Source organism: Chinchilla lanigera, unplaced genomic scaffold (assembly GCF_000276665.1).
Source record: "Chinchilla lanigera isolate Chin_1 unplaced genomic scaffold, ChiLan1.0 scaffold00018, whole genome shotgun sequence".
NCBI lineage: Eukaryota > Metazoa > Chordata > Mammalia > Rodentia > Chinchillidae > Chinchilla > Chinchilla lanigera.
Window position 1 is genome coordinate 7,411,632 of NW_004955419.1, and position 17,613 is coordinate 7,429,244.

General features: G+C 44.6%; 1 protein-coding gene across 9 annotated transcripts in view; it reads left to right on the forward strand.

Annotated features, from left to right (window-relative positions):
• Positions 1 to 545: 545 nt before the first annotated feature.
• The window catches only part of Cdk5rap2 (CDK5 regulatory subunit associated protein 2), a 194,707-nt gene continuing 177,639 nt past the window's right edge, over positions 546 to 17,613 (forward strand). For 3 of the 9 annotated variants that reach the window (XM_013513197.1, XM_013513194.1, XM_013513201.1), the window contains exons 1-3: positions 547 to 962; positions 10,370 to 10,437; positions 13,143 to 13,210. In XM_013513197.1, the coding sequence (XP_013368651.1) occupies positions 700 to 962; positions 10,370 to 10,437; positions 13,143 to 13,210 (399 nt within the window). In that variant the 5' untranslated portion in view covers positions 547 to 699. Of the gene's footprint in view, positions 963 to 10,369; positions 10,438 to 13,142; positions 13,211 to 17,613 lie in introns of all 9 variants that reach the window. The other 6 variants (XM_005382603.2, XM_013513195.1, XM_013513200.1 and 3 more) reach the window with 3 other exon arrangements.

The window sequence follows — 17,613 nt, forward strand, 5'->3', positions numbered from 1 at the left end:
TTTCACCCAGGACTCTCCCAATACCGTGTAGAGGAGGAAGCAACACTGAGAGGGAAGGGAAGGTTAATTTGAAAAGGAAGTTCTGTCCAGATTTTCTAGGCATTTTGTGATTACTGTGTACTTTAAGACAATCAGGATTACACGGAGCCTTAAGGTAGCTGGCAGAAGTCCATATCCGGATCCATTTGACAGACTTTGGGCCTCAGTTTACTGATTACAGGTGAGTTTCGGTCCTAAGGGTAATAAAGGATCACTAAGAGCCTGGAAGTGGAATGTGGCTCACTTCGCTCCTATGGATGACCTGTGCCAAACGAAGTGTGCAAATTATTCCTTCTGCTAGGATCCAGGTAGGATTCTTCTAAAGGGAAGCAGTACCTGATTACCTTTCAAGACAAGGCGGAAGCCCTTTGGGTATCTAGATCCTAAAATTTGAGGGTCATTATTCTTGAAAAGCAAACAAACGGTACTCCCATCTCCCGCTCAAATTAACGGACGAAGGCCGGTTTTCACCCTTAACAAAGATGGCGGCTTCCCTGGTTCCCCGCCTTGGTGCCCTTATAAAAAATGGCAGCCAACTTCTCTTGCCTTAATTTGGCCGACCCAAACGTTAGTGCTTTGCCCTTAGTTAAGATGGCATCTACCAACGCTTTTCTGCCCGGCCTCTGGCCTTAGCAGGTCGGCTTCATTGCGCGAGCCTCAATGACCCCGCCTGATTTCCGTAGGAAGAAGCGCCGGGAAAGATGGCGGCAGCTGCGGTTTGAATTCCAGCGGCGCCGCCACAATCTGCACAAGAGCTGGGTTGCAGGGGGCGGGGACCTGGAAGGCCGGGCGGGTCGCAACAGCCGGGGGAAAACCAGTGGCGCTGCCGTCACAGACACTAATACCACCATTGCCTTTGTGTCCATGATGGACTCCGTGTTGGAAGAAGACGTCACTCTGCCCGGGACGTTCAGTGGCTGCAGGTGCGGCCCGGGTACTGGGGATTCGCGGTAACGGGGTCGCAGTTCCCACTGATGGGGTTTCTCTCTAACCCGGCTTTGTGATTTGCTCTGGAGGGTGTGTGGCCAGGGGCATTGTGTGGGTTTGGGTTTCTTCGGGCAAGGTCTCTTGGGGCCCACCTGCCGACAGTGTGGGATCTAGGGCTCTCTTTTGGGTCCTCCATGCTGATGACTGAGTTTGGGGCCTAGGAGTCCGCGATCTGTCCTACAGTCGATCCTTTTTGAGACATACTTTGAAAGGGCATGAAGGAGTAGGGTGAGGGAGAACTGCTTGGAGTATGGCATTAGTGCGGGTTGTTTGGGGGATGGGGACCTTGCAACACTTGATAATTCATTCTGGTTTGGGAGTTCGCATTCATTATGGGGAGTGTAGTCCTTATGTTTAGACTTTGATTATGGATTCACACAATGCCACCTAGGACAGAGGCAGTGGGGTGCAGTGGTTAGGAGCTGTGGCTGGAGATAGAATTGCAATCAAATCCAGCTGTAAACTGATAGTATGTGACCTTGATAAGAGCGACTGGATCAGCTTTTCCATCTGTAAACTGGGTTAAGGTAATACCTACCTTGTAGGATTAGGGTGAAGATTAAAAGAAGCTATGCCCGCATCAATGCTGAAGAGCTGATTTTGTATTGTTGTTATGTTACTACTACTAACATAGGTTGAGTATCCTTTATCTGAAATGGTTAGGACCAGAAATGTTTCAGATTTGGGATTTCTTTTGAATATATTGGAAATGGGACCCAAGTCTAAACATGAAATTTATTTATGTTTCATGTATACTTTATACTCTCTTTCACATACACCTTATATAGATAACCTAAAGGTAATTTGATACAGTATTTTAATGTGCCCATACTTTGTGACCTGTCACATGAAATCAGGTGTGAAATTTTCCACTTGAAGCTGTCATGTTGGCGCTCAAAAAGTTTAGGAATTGGGAGCATTTTGGATTCTTTTTATTTTTTATTTTTTTTCTGGTACCGGGAATCGAACTCACGACCTTGCGCTTGCCAGGCAGGCGCTGTGGCACTGATCTAAATCCCCAGCCCCTGGATTTTTAAATTGAGAGATGTTCAGACTGCACTATCTGTAGTGGAAATCAGGGAACGATGACTGAGACTGGCCTTCCAGTGAATGTGGCTCAAGTGGTTGGAGTCTTTTTTGCTGGTGGGGCTGAGGCCTTTTTGGAGGCCTGATGGGGTGCTATACTGCTCCAGGCTCCTTTGGTTGGAGAGTGGGTAGAAGGAAGAGGAAGAGAAGGCCTGACTGAGAACCCACAGTATTTATCCATTCCTCTCCAGACAGGCAGCTGCTATTTTCAGATCCTACTTGAGAATGGCTTTGTTATTTGTTGTGCACACCAGATGCTATTAAGTGTGAAGTGGGCACAGTTAACTTTTTTGTCTGTTGTCTTAGTTACTTGCGTGTCACTGAGACACAATTCCTGACACCCACAGCTGTAAGGAATGAAAATTCATTTTGGCTCACAGTTTGCAGAGGCTTCAGTCCATAGTCTTGCCTGACTCCCAGGTAGAGGGGTATGGCAGAGGTGGAACAGCTCATGGCATGGCAGTGCGAAGTAGAGCGAGATCAAGGGAGGAGGATAGACTCCTCCAGGCCACGCCCCCAGCGGCTCTCCTCTGACTAGGCTTCATCTCCTACCATCACATTTAGCTGTGAACTCAGTGGACTCATCCATTGACGAGTATCACACCCCCATAATCCAGTCACCTCCCCAAGCCCCACCTAAGAGCGCCTGAGAATTTAGGGGAACATCTAAATAGAAACCATAACACCTGGACCGCAAGATAGGTACAAAAAGGTCCTACCTTGGGCAAATCTGGGAAATGTTTACTCTGTTTATTGAGAACCTCCTTATAGGTATCAGACAAAGAGGATGGCGCTTTGTAGTTAGCTCTGGATCCTGGGAAAGTTCATCCTGTCCCTATTCTCCGTATATGACTGCTGCCGTCTCTCACCTGGGTGGCCCTGTCATCCTTCACATCTCTAATAACCCTTACGTCTACAGCTTGAAAGGTTTTAATTTGTAAATCTTACCCTCACAGGCTGCTTCTATTGAACCCAGGGCCTTTGCACTGAGCTGTACCCCAGACCCCTTTTTATTTTTGGAGACAGGGTCTCTAAATTGCTATATCGCCCAAGCTGGGGTCAAACTTGGGTCTTTTGCCTCAGCTTCTCAAGAGTGCTGGGATTACAGGCATGTAGTACCATACCTGGCTGAACCTCAGTTTTTGTTGTCTATAAAATGGCATAAGAATTAAATGGCATAAGAATTAAAATGACTCTTAAAGGGTTTAGCCCAGTGTCTGACCCGGGCCAGCTCCTCAGCATATCTGCAAACATTCTCCTTTCCTTCTTCTGCCTGCCTTTACGGAGCCCAAGTGCTGAATACATTCCTGATAACTAATGTTTTACCCATTCTGGAGTCTTGGTGGCTCCTTGCCACCTTCAGGTTGGAAGTCTGTAATGCGACTTCCAGGGTCCTTCATAATCTGGCGCCATCTACTTCCGTAGCCTCCCCTGTCTAATTGCCCATCCCTGCCTCTCTCTCATTCCCCTTTGCTTTATCAAGGCCTATTATTTTTCAGAGCTCAATTTAGGTGTCACTGCTGGGAAATCTTCACTGCCATTCCCGAACCTCAGCTAGGCCCTCTGTACCTTTCCTGATCACTTTATCTGTCACCGATCCTAGCTGACCTTACGAAATTTTATTGGCTGGCACTGTCCAGTGTACATAATTTGAACTTTTCTAGCAGCTACCTTAAAAAAAGTAAAAGAAAAAGAATGATTTTTTTCTTTCTTTCTTTTTTGTAGTGCTGGGGAGTCAAACCCAGGACTGCAACATGTGCTTGGTCAGTGCTTTAGCCCTGTTACCCTGCCAAAGCAGTGAATTCAGTAATACTGTATATTTTGTTTAGCCTAATATTTCCATAGATTATTTTAGTTTGTAATTGGTAGAAAAAAATCATTGATGATTTACTTTGTGTCCTTTTTTACCTTACTAAATCTTTGAACTTTGGCATGAATTTTATACTTACAGCACTTCTTAATTTGGACAAACCACATTTTAAGTGCTTAGTGGGTTCCTGTAGCTAAGTAGCTTCTGTATTGGACACTAGAGGTGTTGGTTATTAACTAACCTGTCATCCGGATTTGAGAGCAGGAACTACTTTTCTTTTGTCTTTGTAAATATGGCTCCTAACCTGGTATCAGGGTCTCAGTGACCACATAAGCAGTGATCACTGAATAAGCAGTGATCGTTTGAGGTGATCGTATTATCCCTTCGCTCCGTGGGGCCAGTGAGGCTCAGAAAGCTGAAATGCGTGGTCTGGGATCACCAAAAGAGTGCATGGAGTCAGGATGTAAAATCTATGCTTACTGACTTCAAAGCCTGTCCTGCCTTCCAGCTAGTTTTCTGAACCAGTTTGGATTGAGGGGGCTTGGGGAAGATAGCGCAGAGGTTCTGGACTGAAGTGTTTCTTAGAAGAGCATCCAAAATATCCTAAGAGGCAAGGCCTCCATGAGGGGATAACAATGGAAGAGAGTAATCCCTCAGGTAAAATCTCACTTTTTATTGCACTGTACCACTTTTGGAGTCCTCTTCTGCTTGGTAATTTCCAAGCCCTAGTTTTAAAGACTACACTGTAGTCCAGTCTGTTCTTAAACTTTTGATGAACTAGGACGGCGTGTGTCATTCCCTCCAAACCTTATTGCCTGCGAGTGCCCAGGACAGCTTTGGCTCTGGGACATTTAGGCCCAGGTTCTGGCCCCAGGGACCTCGCCTAAGTGAAGACCTTTTATTAAATCCTGCTTGGTGGTGTGAAAAGTGGCCTTGGTGGTCTAGATGACTGGGTATAAATCCTGGTCCAGCCAGTTCCTAGGTTTGTTGCTTTGAGTAAATCACTTAACTAACCCTTCTGAGTTTCTTTTTAACGATAATACCTATTGTATTGAAGGGCATGCAGATGAAGTGAGAATATGTATATTAAGTGCCTGGAGGAGTGTGAAATGTTAGCTAGTTTTATTGTACTGATGCCCAATGCACTGTTTCTGGAGAGGATCCTCTGTACCATAGCACTCAGCACTTCCCTCCGTGTGTGTCCAGGAGTCTGCTTTGCCCACTGTGAGCGTCCTAAGGTCTGAGCCCAGGCTTGCTTACCTATGAGCCTTTCCAGCACGTGGCCATTAAGCGTTCGTTTTGTGCTCTGAGCACAGTTTGTACTTTCTTGGGCAGAGGGCCTTCATGGACTCAGTAGAAGGTCAGGAAATAGGATAGTGGACTGACATTTCTAGGGAAAGGTGGGTGGTAGTAGAATTGCTGCCTTGGGTTGAGGGGCGTCCTGAGATGTGAGGTATAAGGAGAGCATTGGTTCGTTCTGCACTGTGTTGTAGCACCTGGAATTGTGTCTGGCAGAGCCTTACCACAATTTGTTGAATGAATTAATTTTGTTCATTGTGTTTTTTAAAAAATGAAGAGCATGTGACATAGGCCCCATATTCAGTAGTGAAATACTGCTTGCTGTCCCTGTGGAAAGTTGTGCACAGACTATCCACTGGCATAGTCTTTCTGGAACACAATTTGGCATTATCTGTTAACATTAAAAATTATGCCTATGTGTGTTTTTAAAATAGTTTTATCAAGATATAATTTACAGCCAGGAGTGGTAGTGCATACCTGTAATCCTACTACTATGCAAGGCTGAGGCAGGAAGATCACAAATTCAAGACCAATATGCATGATTTAGCAAGACCCTGACTCAAACAATAAAAAAAGGGCTGTGGATGTAGCTCAGTGTGAAGGCCCTGGGTTCAATCTCCAGTAATTGGAAAAAAAAAAAAGAAAATATAATTTCTATGCTATACAGTTTACCCATTTAAAGTATACCATTCAGTGTTCTTAAAAATTTTTTTATTAAAACAATGTTTTTTTTTCCCTTTTGGAACTGAGGATTGAACCCAGGGTCTCATACATGTTAGACTAGTGCCTTATCACTCAGCTATATTCCAGTCCTTTTTATTTTATTTTTAATTCATTAGTTAACCAATTAAGTGGTACTAGGGATTAAATCGGGGGTCTTCACACTGAGCTATACCCCAGCCCTTCTTATTTTATATTTTGAGACAGAGTCTTGCTAGTTGCCCAGGCTGACCTCAGACTTGTGATCCTCCTACCATAGCCTCCTGAGTAGCTGGGGTTACAGTTACATGCCAGCACGCCCAGAGTCAGTGGTTTTTAGTATATTTAGAGAATCATGCAACCATCACTTTTAGAACATTTTCATCATTCAGAAAGAAACCCTGTGTCATCAGCTGCACTCCCCACTCTTGTACTCCGCCTGCTGTCCCTCCCAGCCCTACAGAACCTTGATCTACTTTTTGTCTCTGACCATTCATAGCCATGGAGTCTCACAGCACGTGAACTCCAGTGAGGTCCGTCCAGGTGGTAGCAGGTATCTGTACTTCATTCCTTTTAATCACCAAGTACTATTCTTTTACCTGTTGTCTTAGTTACTTTTCTCTTATTGCTGGGACAAACTGCCCAACACCCAAAGTTAAAGGAGGAAAGGTTTAGTGAGCTCACAGTTTGTAGAAGTTTCAGTCCATAGTTGGCTGGCTCCAAGGCAGGAGGTAGCACAGCACTGAGGTAGCAGAGAAGCAGCAAGTGGTCAGCAATGAGCAGCGACCTTCTTTCTGTCCCTTATGTCCTTCCTGGCTATCCAGCTTTACGTTGGGTAGCACTCACACACAGGGTGGGCAGCTTTAATCCTAGCATCGCACCACGAATCAATCCCAGCATAACCTTGTTGATACGAGCATAACACCCTAGATCCAGCCACTCTTGAAAAGGTCCCACTATGACTGCGTGAGGCTTTGGGAGGGACATCTAGATACAAGCCATAACACTATCTACCAGATTTTGTTGATTCATTCATATTGATTGGAGTTGGGATGTTTCTTTTTTTGTCTATTATGAATAATGTTGCCATGAACATTTACTTCTCTACAAATTTTCATTTAGATACATTTTCACTTACATCTAACTGGGAGTGGAATTGTTGGGTCATATGGTTAACTCTTTAATGTTTTGAGGAGCTGTCAGAATCTGTTCTAAAGTGGCTATACCACTTGTCCCTCTCATCAGCACTGTTTGAAGGTTCTAGTTGTATTCCTATCCATATCAACACTTGTAATAACTCACTTTTTGACTGTAGCTGTCTGTGGAGGTATAATGTGGTATCTGACTGCCAAATCGATTACTTTTCTGTAGTGACTCATGATATTAAATATCATGTGCTGATTAGCCATCTGTATGTTTTCTTTGGTGAAATGTTTATTCACACCTTTGCCTGGTTTAAAAAATGTGCATATGTTTTGACCCAGCAATTCCTCTTCGTGTTACCTATCCTAAAGTCTGTCCTAGATGTGTCCTCATACATGTGCACAGTGGGGCCTGTCTAAAGATAATTCATACAGCACTGTTTGTAAAAGAAAAACTTGGAGACAAATTGAATGTCATCCATAGAGGGTCAGGTAAATACACATCTTTTCATGTGTCTTTCAGACTGTCTCCCGTAGGTGGCTCGTGAAATTCAACTTCATAGGTTGCAACCAATTTTTAAAAAGTAGAACGGAATATAAAATATTTCAGGAATTAAAGAATGCTTGTATGCATCATGGTTGATAAAATTTGAAAAAAACCACTGCTATGGAATGCTTGGTGGGAGTTAAAAACATTGAAGCAGATCCATTTGTACTGTCATCAGAACAATTTTAAGACACATCTTTAGTAGAGGAAATATGTCACAGAATAATGTATATACTCTGATTGCATTTGTTTTCTTCTTAAGTCAAAAATACAACAGTGTCTCAATGCCTATGAATAGACAGTGCAAGGTCTGGAAGGAGACATCTTTGTCACATCAGTGGGTACCCTCCCGGAGAGCTGTAGAGTCCTTTGTATTTTTTGTATTTATGTTTTTTCTAATTAAAAGTGGATATTGAAGCTATTAATAATGAATAGTGAAACAAATTATACAGAATGAAAGAAGACTTGTTTCAAGACAAACAAAAGTGCACTTGTTGATGTTGTTTACTGTATGTGATGTCCATTTCCATCCACGGACTCTTACAACGCTCTCCGCGACACATGTGGCCCGTGTTGGTTTTGTGGTATAAAAGGACAGTTGTGGCTGGCAGATGCAAGCATGGAAAGAGAGTGTTTCTTTAGGGCAGCAGTAGTGCCAGATAGGAGGCCGCGGTGGTGAAGCTCCGGTGAAACCATTGATTCACTTAGCAAGCAGTTGACCCACAGCAGTAGCCATGGAAGTCCTCACTGCCACTCCCACCCCTGGGGGCAAAGCGTTAGGGGGCTCCATCTTCTGAAGCTAAGTGTGAGTGATCAGAATGGGAAGAGAACTGTTTGGGTTAGAGGTGTGGGCAGAACTGACTGAACCATGCAGATTGCAGAGATACAGAGCATTTTAAAAGTGGGCAGGTAAAGCCCAGGCGGGAATTTGGCAACTTCAAATTACTGCCTGTTTGAAGCTAAGATCGAAATCTTTGGCTTTGCCTGCCAGGTCGTTTTCAGGTGTGATTGACCTTGGCTTTAGTTGTGGATGGGCCTTTCAGCCAGTGGAAGTTCATGTAACAGCTGTGGTAGAGAAAACCCCAGATTAAGGATGTAGGACTGGACTTTAGGCTACACCTGGCCGGTAACCTGGTATGTGATCTTGGTTCTGGGAGCCATCATTTGCGAAAGGTGTTGGTTGAAGTTGACTTTAATTTTTAAAATTCAGTTTAAAAAGTGGAGTGATGCTTATGGGAAGAAATTGGAAATTATAGAAAATTAAATGGGAGGAAAACATCTCTCATTTCCCTGTACATGGCTGTAAATAATTTAGTATATCTCCTTTGTCTTGTTATGTATTTATGGCCCACCTAGTTCCAAGAAAAGGATTTGTGATGCTTTTAGGGCATGTGTGTATATATATATATATATATTTCCTTGTTTGAGGACATGTTCTATTTAAGTTTTTCCAGTTATCTTTTTTTTTTTTTCAATACTAGCGCTCAAACCCTCACATGTGCTAGGCAAGCATTTTGCCTCTGAGCTACATCCTCAGCCTCCAGTTATCTTTAAAGCACATGCATTCTATATAATCATTTGCCTGATGTTGAATTTTTATGAGTTTTCCAGTTTTTTGCTTGATGTGGAAGCTGGAGGTCACATCCTACCTCCAGAGTTTGGCAACTGGGGGAGATTGTCTAAGGAGCACAATGCATTTGGATTTAGAAGCAGAAAAAGCAAACTGTCAATTAGTGAAGCCAAGTGTTCATCAGCTCCTGGTTTACAGGTTATTGGGGGTTAGGTTCTGGATTTGGGTATTCTGCTGCCTGTAACTCTGACTGGGATGCTGAAATTGTCTGGTCTTCAGAGCCTTCTCTGGAAAAAATACACAGACCCCCCCAGGGAATGGGGCAGTGCTAACAACCGTAAGTGTTTTATAAATTATAAAGCACAAGATGTTTCACAGTGACAGTGATATTTTGTTCCCATTTATGTAGCACCCACAATATGCCAGGTACCATGCTGAGCATTTCTTGTTTAGTTGCCAATTACTCCATGAAATAGCTGCTGTTCTCCCTTTAGAGATGAAGAAGGGAGGCTTGGGCAGGTGCATGCAGAGCTTAGAGTAGCATCTAGGGTAGTGTCTGTTACGTCAAATTATATCACCTGTTTATGGTTTTCTTTTCTATGTGTCTCCATATCTACACTCTACCTGTTTATATGACTCAACCAAGATATAACTTCTTGGACCAGTGAATTCTGCATTTTTGTTTGACATTCATAAAACTTTGAGTTGTGTTGATATATTAATGACAGCAATCATGACAACAAGAGTAACAGGTGTCACTTATTTAGCTCTTACCTAGCTCTGCTGGGTGTTTATATACATTAACTCATTTATCTACATTAGTGTGATATGGCCATCTGACAGAGAATGATAGAAGACTCAGAAACCTCAGTAGCTTATACTCGGCACAGTGCCTCTGCACCTAGCATGTATTTGGTACACAGAACATGTGCCGTGTAAATAAATGAGGGAGTGAATGGATGTGCTGCAGGTCACCAGCTACTGTGTGTTAGAACTGGGACTCAGCCCTAAAGCCGGACGCAAACCCAAAACCTGAGTTCTTAAGCTCCGCACGTCATGCCTCCCAGGTAGCTCAGCTGTGTGGCCCACATGGCCATGGCCTGCTGGTTGTGACCTACAGTTCGGGCATTCTGAGCTGTCTCTGTTGTTCAGAGTCCACCTCATCTCTTATCCTGTATGTTCTCTTCTAGTGGCCTTGTTCCTCCTTTTCTGGATGACCAGGATGGCATCAGCACCAGTGCTGGTTTGGGAAATGGAAGTAAGTATACACAGCTGGGTTTCACTTGAAAAAACAAGGGGTAGACAGTAGATTGTGAGCACCTTGAGGCCTGGGACTGGGCTGTCAGTCCTGGGGTCTGGAGCCTCCCTGTCCTGCTGGCACACAGTGGGTGCGTGGTATTTTGCGTTCCACATCATGCTGATTTGCAGTCCACCTCCTTTCACAAATACTGCACTAGAGCAGTGAATAGACTATACTTCACGAGTGTTTTTCTCCTGCTACCAAGCCTGTGGGATTCAGCCAGTGTTAGCTGAACTGAATGACTTCGGGGAAGCCGACATGGATTTGGTGAGTAGGCGCAGTCTGCACTGCTGAGTGCCTGGAGGCCCAGGAGAGCTGCGGTCTGGATTCCATTTGCCGGCCGAGGTCCAGCATTCCTACACGGGCCTGCCCTTTGTACAAATAACTGCTGAGACCATGGGAGATGTCGCCGAGTAAATAAGCAGTGTACTGTATTTAAGCTGGATTATTAAGAGACTTTGCAGTTTGGGTTTGGCTAAGCACGCCTCGTAATTTTCATTGCGAGAATGGGCGAATGTTATCCCAAGTGTCTGTGTGGGTAGTGCTACTAATTAACTGTGTTGAAATACCTTAGAGATATTTTGACTTGTGTTTTTTTTTTTTCTCATCTCCAAAGTGAGTTACGCAAAAAGTTTTTATACACTCCTCCATGCCAGCCTCGGCTTGGCACTAGGATTCGCCATTGAATGTCATTACGTTCAAGCTAAGAACACAGTCAAAGAGTGATGAGAAGGCATTTGTCAGTGTCAGGAGTGAAGAAGTGTGAGGTGCTGTGAGCAGGGGTAAGAGAGAGTTACCTGGTGTGAGTCAGGCGGGAGTTTCCTGAGAAACTGATGTTGGAGCTGAGACTTAAGTAAGATCTAGGGAGGGAAAAAGCAGGCGGCGAGCATCTCGGATGACAGAACAGGTGACAGCATGGCCCAGTTGAAGAGCAAGAAAACCCCTGCGCCCTCTGCACCCTCAGTACAGGGCTCTGCATAGTCTGCCCAGCCCACTCCTCAGCCTCTTTCTGCCGAGTGGTTTCCAAACACCGTGCCCACTCCCACCTTTGAGCTTTTGTCCGGGCTGTTTGCTGGGCGCCCCATCAGCCTGGTGCCTGCCTTCTCTCTCTTTAGAACTTAGCTCAGAACACCTTCTTTGCCTTACAGACTTATGCTTTTTCTCTGAACATTGTATATTTCACTTCACTTTATTTATTCTTTTTGGTTACTTTTAAAATATCTGGAGTCAAACCAGTTCTCATCCACTGACACTGCAGACCACCAGGATCTCTAATCTGGATTATCCCATTATTCTTCTGACTGGTCCTTTTGTTTTTCTGCTAAGCTCTTTATGGTCTGTTCTCTGCAAGGCAGCCAGAGGGAGCCTGGAGCAATGTGAGTCTGCTCCAGTTACTCTCCAGCTCTGAGTCCACTAGCGGCTACTCAGTCCTTAGGCCAGATGCAGTCCTTCTTCCAAAACCTCTCATGGTTTCTCTTCCCCTGTGCCCTTTATTTATTGATCTCCTGCCATTGCCTCTTGGCTGTTCCTCAGACCCAGTGGGCACACTCTCACCCAGGGTCCTCTGCACCAGGAGCGTTCTACCCCAAGAAACTGGCTGCTTCTCTTCAAGCCTGCAGAGTGGTCTTCTCAGTGAGATCATCCTTGATGACCTTATTTAAAATTGCAGTCTCCTCCCCACCCCTGGATTTCCCATTCTTACTCATTTTATTTTCCTCTATAGCATTTTTACCTTTGAATGTATTAGGTAGTTGCCCCATTATTTTGCTTACTGTCTGTCTCTTCCCTCTAGAATAGAAACTCCATTTGTTTCCTGACGCAGCCACATCCAGAAAGCTGCCTGGCAGAAAGCAGGCTCTCCGTGCAGCTTTGGTGGGGGAATGAGTTCATTCATTCACTCCACACATATTTACAGAACATCTACAAAGCACCAGGTACTCTGCTAGGTGTGATAACGGTTTGTTTTCCTCTCCGTCTTGCCCACTTGACTGGGTAGGATCAGTGTCTCCTTCACCAGTGTTTCTCCACTGCACAGGGTGGTGCTTGATGCAGAGCAGGTGTCTCATAAATGTTTATTGAATTAAGGAAGCTGTGGAGAGGTTGGTACCGGCAGTTTTTACTCAAAACAGAGGTCAGCAGTTTCCCGCCCGCTGCCTGCTTTTGGGAGTAAAGTTTTGTGGAACGTGGCCACTTGGTTTATGAGTTAGCTGTGGCTGTTTTTGTGCTGCAAAAGAGGAGTTGTGTAGCTGGTGAGAGATTTTAGGCTTTGTGTGTGGCCTGTTAAGCCAAAATACTCATTGTCTGGTGTTTCACGAAGTTGTCAACTCCTGCATCAACAAGCTTTGTCTCATGCTTTGTTACTGGCATGTGAAGATGAGGAAGTACACATCGGGACAGTCTGTTTTGCCACATGTCCAGCGTATTTTCTGGGTTCATCCCCAACACGCACATTTACACTGGGGATAGTTTACGTCATTCATCAGCATTGGAAGTAAAATGGCTTGGACCTTTCTCTGGTCTCAAACCAGTAAATCACAACAGGCAGAAAACGCCAACAGGGTACACCGTGGAAACTCCGCATGTTTTCTCTTCTCTGGGGTAGTCGCTAGTGGGAATGTTTGCATGCCATGACGTTTTCCTTTGTCTGTTTTGCCTTTTTATAGTGCTCCCCACTGCACCAGAAGAAAAGGTGTCTCCTACTCGAGCACGGAACATGAAAGACTTTGAAAATGTAAGTGGAGATATCAAATTGTTGTTTTTCACAAATCATGTTTGCTGCTGCTGTCCAGCCAGCTGTGGGAGAGAGCTGTGTTTTGTGAGAATTAAGCTGAGTAACACCAGAGGTGGGAGGAACACCAGGGCCTGGGCGTTCTCCGTAGGCTCGTTCCATACATACACAGTCAGCTACCACTGCTTCTGACAAGGTCAGCAAATCCAGCTTTGGGTCCTTCGCATATTTCTGGTGTCCCGAAGATGAGGAAGTGGCACATTGCACAGTTGAAGAGAGCTAACGTTTGTCACAGCCCTCACAATAAAGATTTAACAGAACATGCCTCGCAGGCATGTTCTTTATGGCCCCTGGTTGGTCTTTGCTACAGCTCTTGAGGTATTTTGTATATCCCCATTTTAGAGGTATGGGGTGTTAAGATGAGGAGAGGCCCGTTTATAGTCATGTTACATGTAAAAGGCAGAGCTGGGATTTGGATCTAGGTTTTTAATGACTCTAAAGCTATTGTTGTTTGCACTGCTTTGTGTCTCCCCATTCATCCTGTAGACTTTGTTGCTGTTGAATGGAATATGAGTGGCCCCCACACAACCCTTGTGGCAGTTGCCTGGGAATGGATCACTTGGTGATACATTTGGCTTTCGATACTTAATGTCTTCCAGTGTTGTGTCTTTCATTTGTTAATGGAGAGGGTTTGTTGTCAAGGAACAGGAAAATAAGGTTATTTTCCCGATTCCAATTCTCTTTAACAAGTTACCTGCTCAACGCTCTCATTTATCTTGGGAAGAATTAGACCCTTCTTCATTTGTAACCAAATGAAATCCATACTATGCAAGACACAGGAGACATTTATCAGAGAGAAGACGGAGGACACAGAGAGAAGGGCGCTCCACAATTATGTTCTCTCTCCCCAGTTGTCTTTACAGAACAGAGTGGTACTGTCTCTGGATTTAATTTAGAATACTCATTACCGCTAATAGTTATCTGCAAACCACCAGTGACCAATTGAAGAAATGACTTGTCAGATCTCTAATGGAAACAAGTAATTTCTGAGCTTTGAGTTGTTATAATTTCAGCAGTACAATGCGATCTATGTTGTGGGGTCTGGGGCCTCAAACGAATGAGATTTGATTATTCCGCATCGTGTATAATTAAAATATGCTCTGCTGTTAAATGGTTGTTCCTGTTTTATCACAAGAGTAATAATAGCTACTGTTTATTGAGCTCTTGCTCTGAGCTGGGCCTTTTGTGTCAAGTTCTTTGTATGTATTCCTTTAATATTAACGCAGTGTTCTAAGATAGAGAGCTGTTACTTGTTTTTAAAGGGCACAGTTTTAAATTTTATTTCTAGATGGGAAGATTTAACAGAATTGTAAGGTTTTGGTTTCACATTTTGTGGTCTGCCTTTTGAACTGGAAGGAGCCCTGAATCCCTCTCTTTATTATATGTAGGAGAAACTGAGACTTGGGGACTTGAAGTGGCAGAGCTGTTCTCAGAGACAGTCTGCGCTGCCTGAGGGTCACAGCTTGTAGAGCCAGACTGCCTGTGTGTCCACTTCTGGTTGCTGGCCTTGGGCCACTCTGACTTGCTTCTCCTTTAACATGGGTGTAGTGATGGGGGCGGCTTCTTGGAGCTGTCGGGAGGGCGGACAAGCACAGATGTATTCCTAGCACGGAGTACGTTCCACATGTTAGCTGTTTCTCCTTCTTATTGTTATTGTCATTTTCCCCTGCTCTGCCATGTGATTCTAGTTTCTCTTGCCCAGACTGTTCTTGATGGCCTAAGTCCTGCTTTACTGGAAGGTGAAGGAGAACCTTCTATGCCAGTATGTTTGAGGATTTATGTTTTCTCTTTATGACTGTGGTCCTTTGGCTGCTGTTAGGTTTTTATGGCATTAATATTTTTTATTGTAGCATTTTCAAGAGCAAATTCTGCAGCTGAAATTGAAATGACCACAGTTTTCAGTGTCTCCTGTTCAGCTCTTTTATAAGTCACTGAAATTTTTCATTTGGCCTCAGTTTCGTGTAGTAGATCTCTGTGTGGTGCTAGGCTGAACTTTCTGTGGGGTGCTTATAGGAAATGCGTTTGGCAGCTGAAGCTAATTTTTTCTTTTTTTTGTACTGGGAATTGAACTCAGGACTTGTGCTTGTCAGGCAGGCACTGTGCCACTGAGCTATATCCCTGGGCCTCTAGAGCTAAATTTACTCTCAGCATACATATTAAAGGGGGCTAGACTTAAAGGCAAACTGATTATCCCTCTTCTAGTCATCAGCAGTTGCATTTAGTCCCTAAAGAGTTAAAGTCATCATATTATGTGATACGTGCACACTCATATTTATAGCAGCACAATTATAATCGCTGAATCTTGGAAACAGCCTGTCTGCCCATCAACAGATGAATGGATAAAGAAAACATGGCATTTATACACAATGGAGTACTACTGTGCCATAAAGAAGGTTAACCTAAGGCATTCATAAGTCAGTGGATGCACCTCAAGACTATAACATTAAGTGAAATAAGTCAAACAGAACCATAAATATATGGCATGGTTTCTCCTATATGAGAAACTCAAACTATAAATAAAGAGCAAAGTAAGAGATAGATGATAGGAAGTAGGGGATCTTTTTCAAATGGGAAGGAGAACAAGGGATGGAGGGAGGGAGGGGAAGGGGGTGGGAAAAAAACGAAGAAAAAAATGGAAATAGAGCTTTTGCAAATGGGACGGGCACCACGAGTTGGAAGGAGCGGGGAGGCACAGGAGGCATAGGGGATGAAAGAGGAATTAAGATGTGTTATGTAAATGCACCAACTCCCCACAATAAATGTAAACATTATGTACTGCAAATGTTACTAATAAAAAAGTAGATGCATTTAGTGAAGGTCTAATAAGACATAGGCGCACTTGTGGTTTGCCCAAGTTCATCCGTGCAATGAGCAGTTCAGATACATGCCCGATGCCAGTCTGCCTGCCGGGGGCTTGGAAATCTGCGGTGGATTGAAACCAGGTGTGTTTCCTTGTCAGGAGGCTCAGAGTCTAATTGGGATGGTGGAGAGGAAATGATGAAGTGCGGTAGGAGCCAGGTGCTGTGGGGGCCTCTGAATGGCGGGGAGGTCAGACCACTAGGGACGAGTAGGGACGGGGCAGACAGAGGCCTGGGAGAGCACTGCAGCTGCAAGTACTCATGCAGGATTGAGTGGACGCAACAGAGCCGGGTGGGTTCAGGGAACTGTAAGTTCCCTTTGACCGGAGTGAGGCCCTGTGAGGGGAGTGGGCCGCTGAAGCAGGCAGGGGCTGGATCCTGCGGGTTCCTGAATGTGACACTGCTTGCTTTGAGTTTTGTCCTCCAGGTGAAAGGAAGCCAGTGACGGGTTTTAATAGGGGGTGGGAGTGACCAGAGTTGTGCTTTCAGAGACTACCTAGGCTGGCAACTGTGAGGAAGAGGGTTTGCAGGGGAGCGAGGCTGCTGACAAGGTGATGAGGTAGACGCTGCTGTGGTGGGCTGGGCCAGAGGGAAGAAGCTGGGAGCGAAGGGGCTGCGGTTGGTCGAGGGATGTACAGAGACGGGCCAGGCATCACACTGGAGGAGCTGTGGCTTCATGACATCCGCTCTGCTCCTTCGACACATGGCTCCGGCAGTCCCGAGGGGTGGGGTCTTACTCAGGCTCGGAACCCAGGCCTCTGCAGAAGTCCCTTCACTCTCTTCTCTGTGCTGTGCATGTGCTTATTGACGTGCGAGCCTTCCTTTGGGTCGTTAACCTGGTGACCCAGTGTCCATGCTCCCCCCAAGCGCGAATGTAATCACTTACGTGAAAGGCCTGGCTGGTGGTGGGAAGTTGGTGAGTCAGTTTGGTCTTAAGTAGGAGCCACCTCACGGGTCCTTTCTAGATGGTAATGTGGGGAGCTCCTTGGGCTGAAGGACGCCTGGCGGAGGTAGTGTTTTGTGAAGCACTGTGCTTGTTTGCTGTGACCGGTTCTGGACACTGACATCTTTCTTTCTTTCTTTTTTTTTAAATTGGACTGAGGAACATCTAGTCTGCTGTGGTATATCCACTCTGGGAAGCGGCCTTTATCAGTAGATAGAAGAGTTTAATTCTGGCTTTTGACAGAGAATGACGTGGATACTTTTTCATTTCAATAGTAATGGAAGGCATTATTTAGTGACTGAAATATTTCATAAGAAATGCATTAAAATGAATGGATTGGATCATAATTTACATAATTGCCTACTGTGGGACATTTCAAGTTGTTTCTCATTTATCCCTATTACAAACAAAGCTGTAATAAGTATCCTTGTGCATATATCTTTTTCCAGTTATGTGATTTTTTTTTTTTAGGGTGAATTTCTAGAAATGGACTGTTTGGATGTCAAAGGTTTTGTGTGTAAACTGTACGTAGTGAACAATAGACA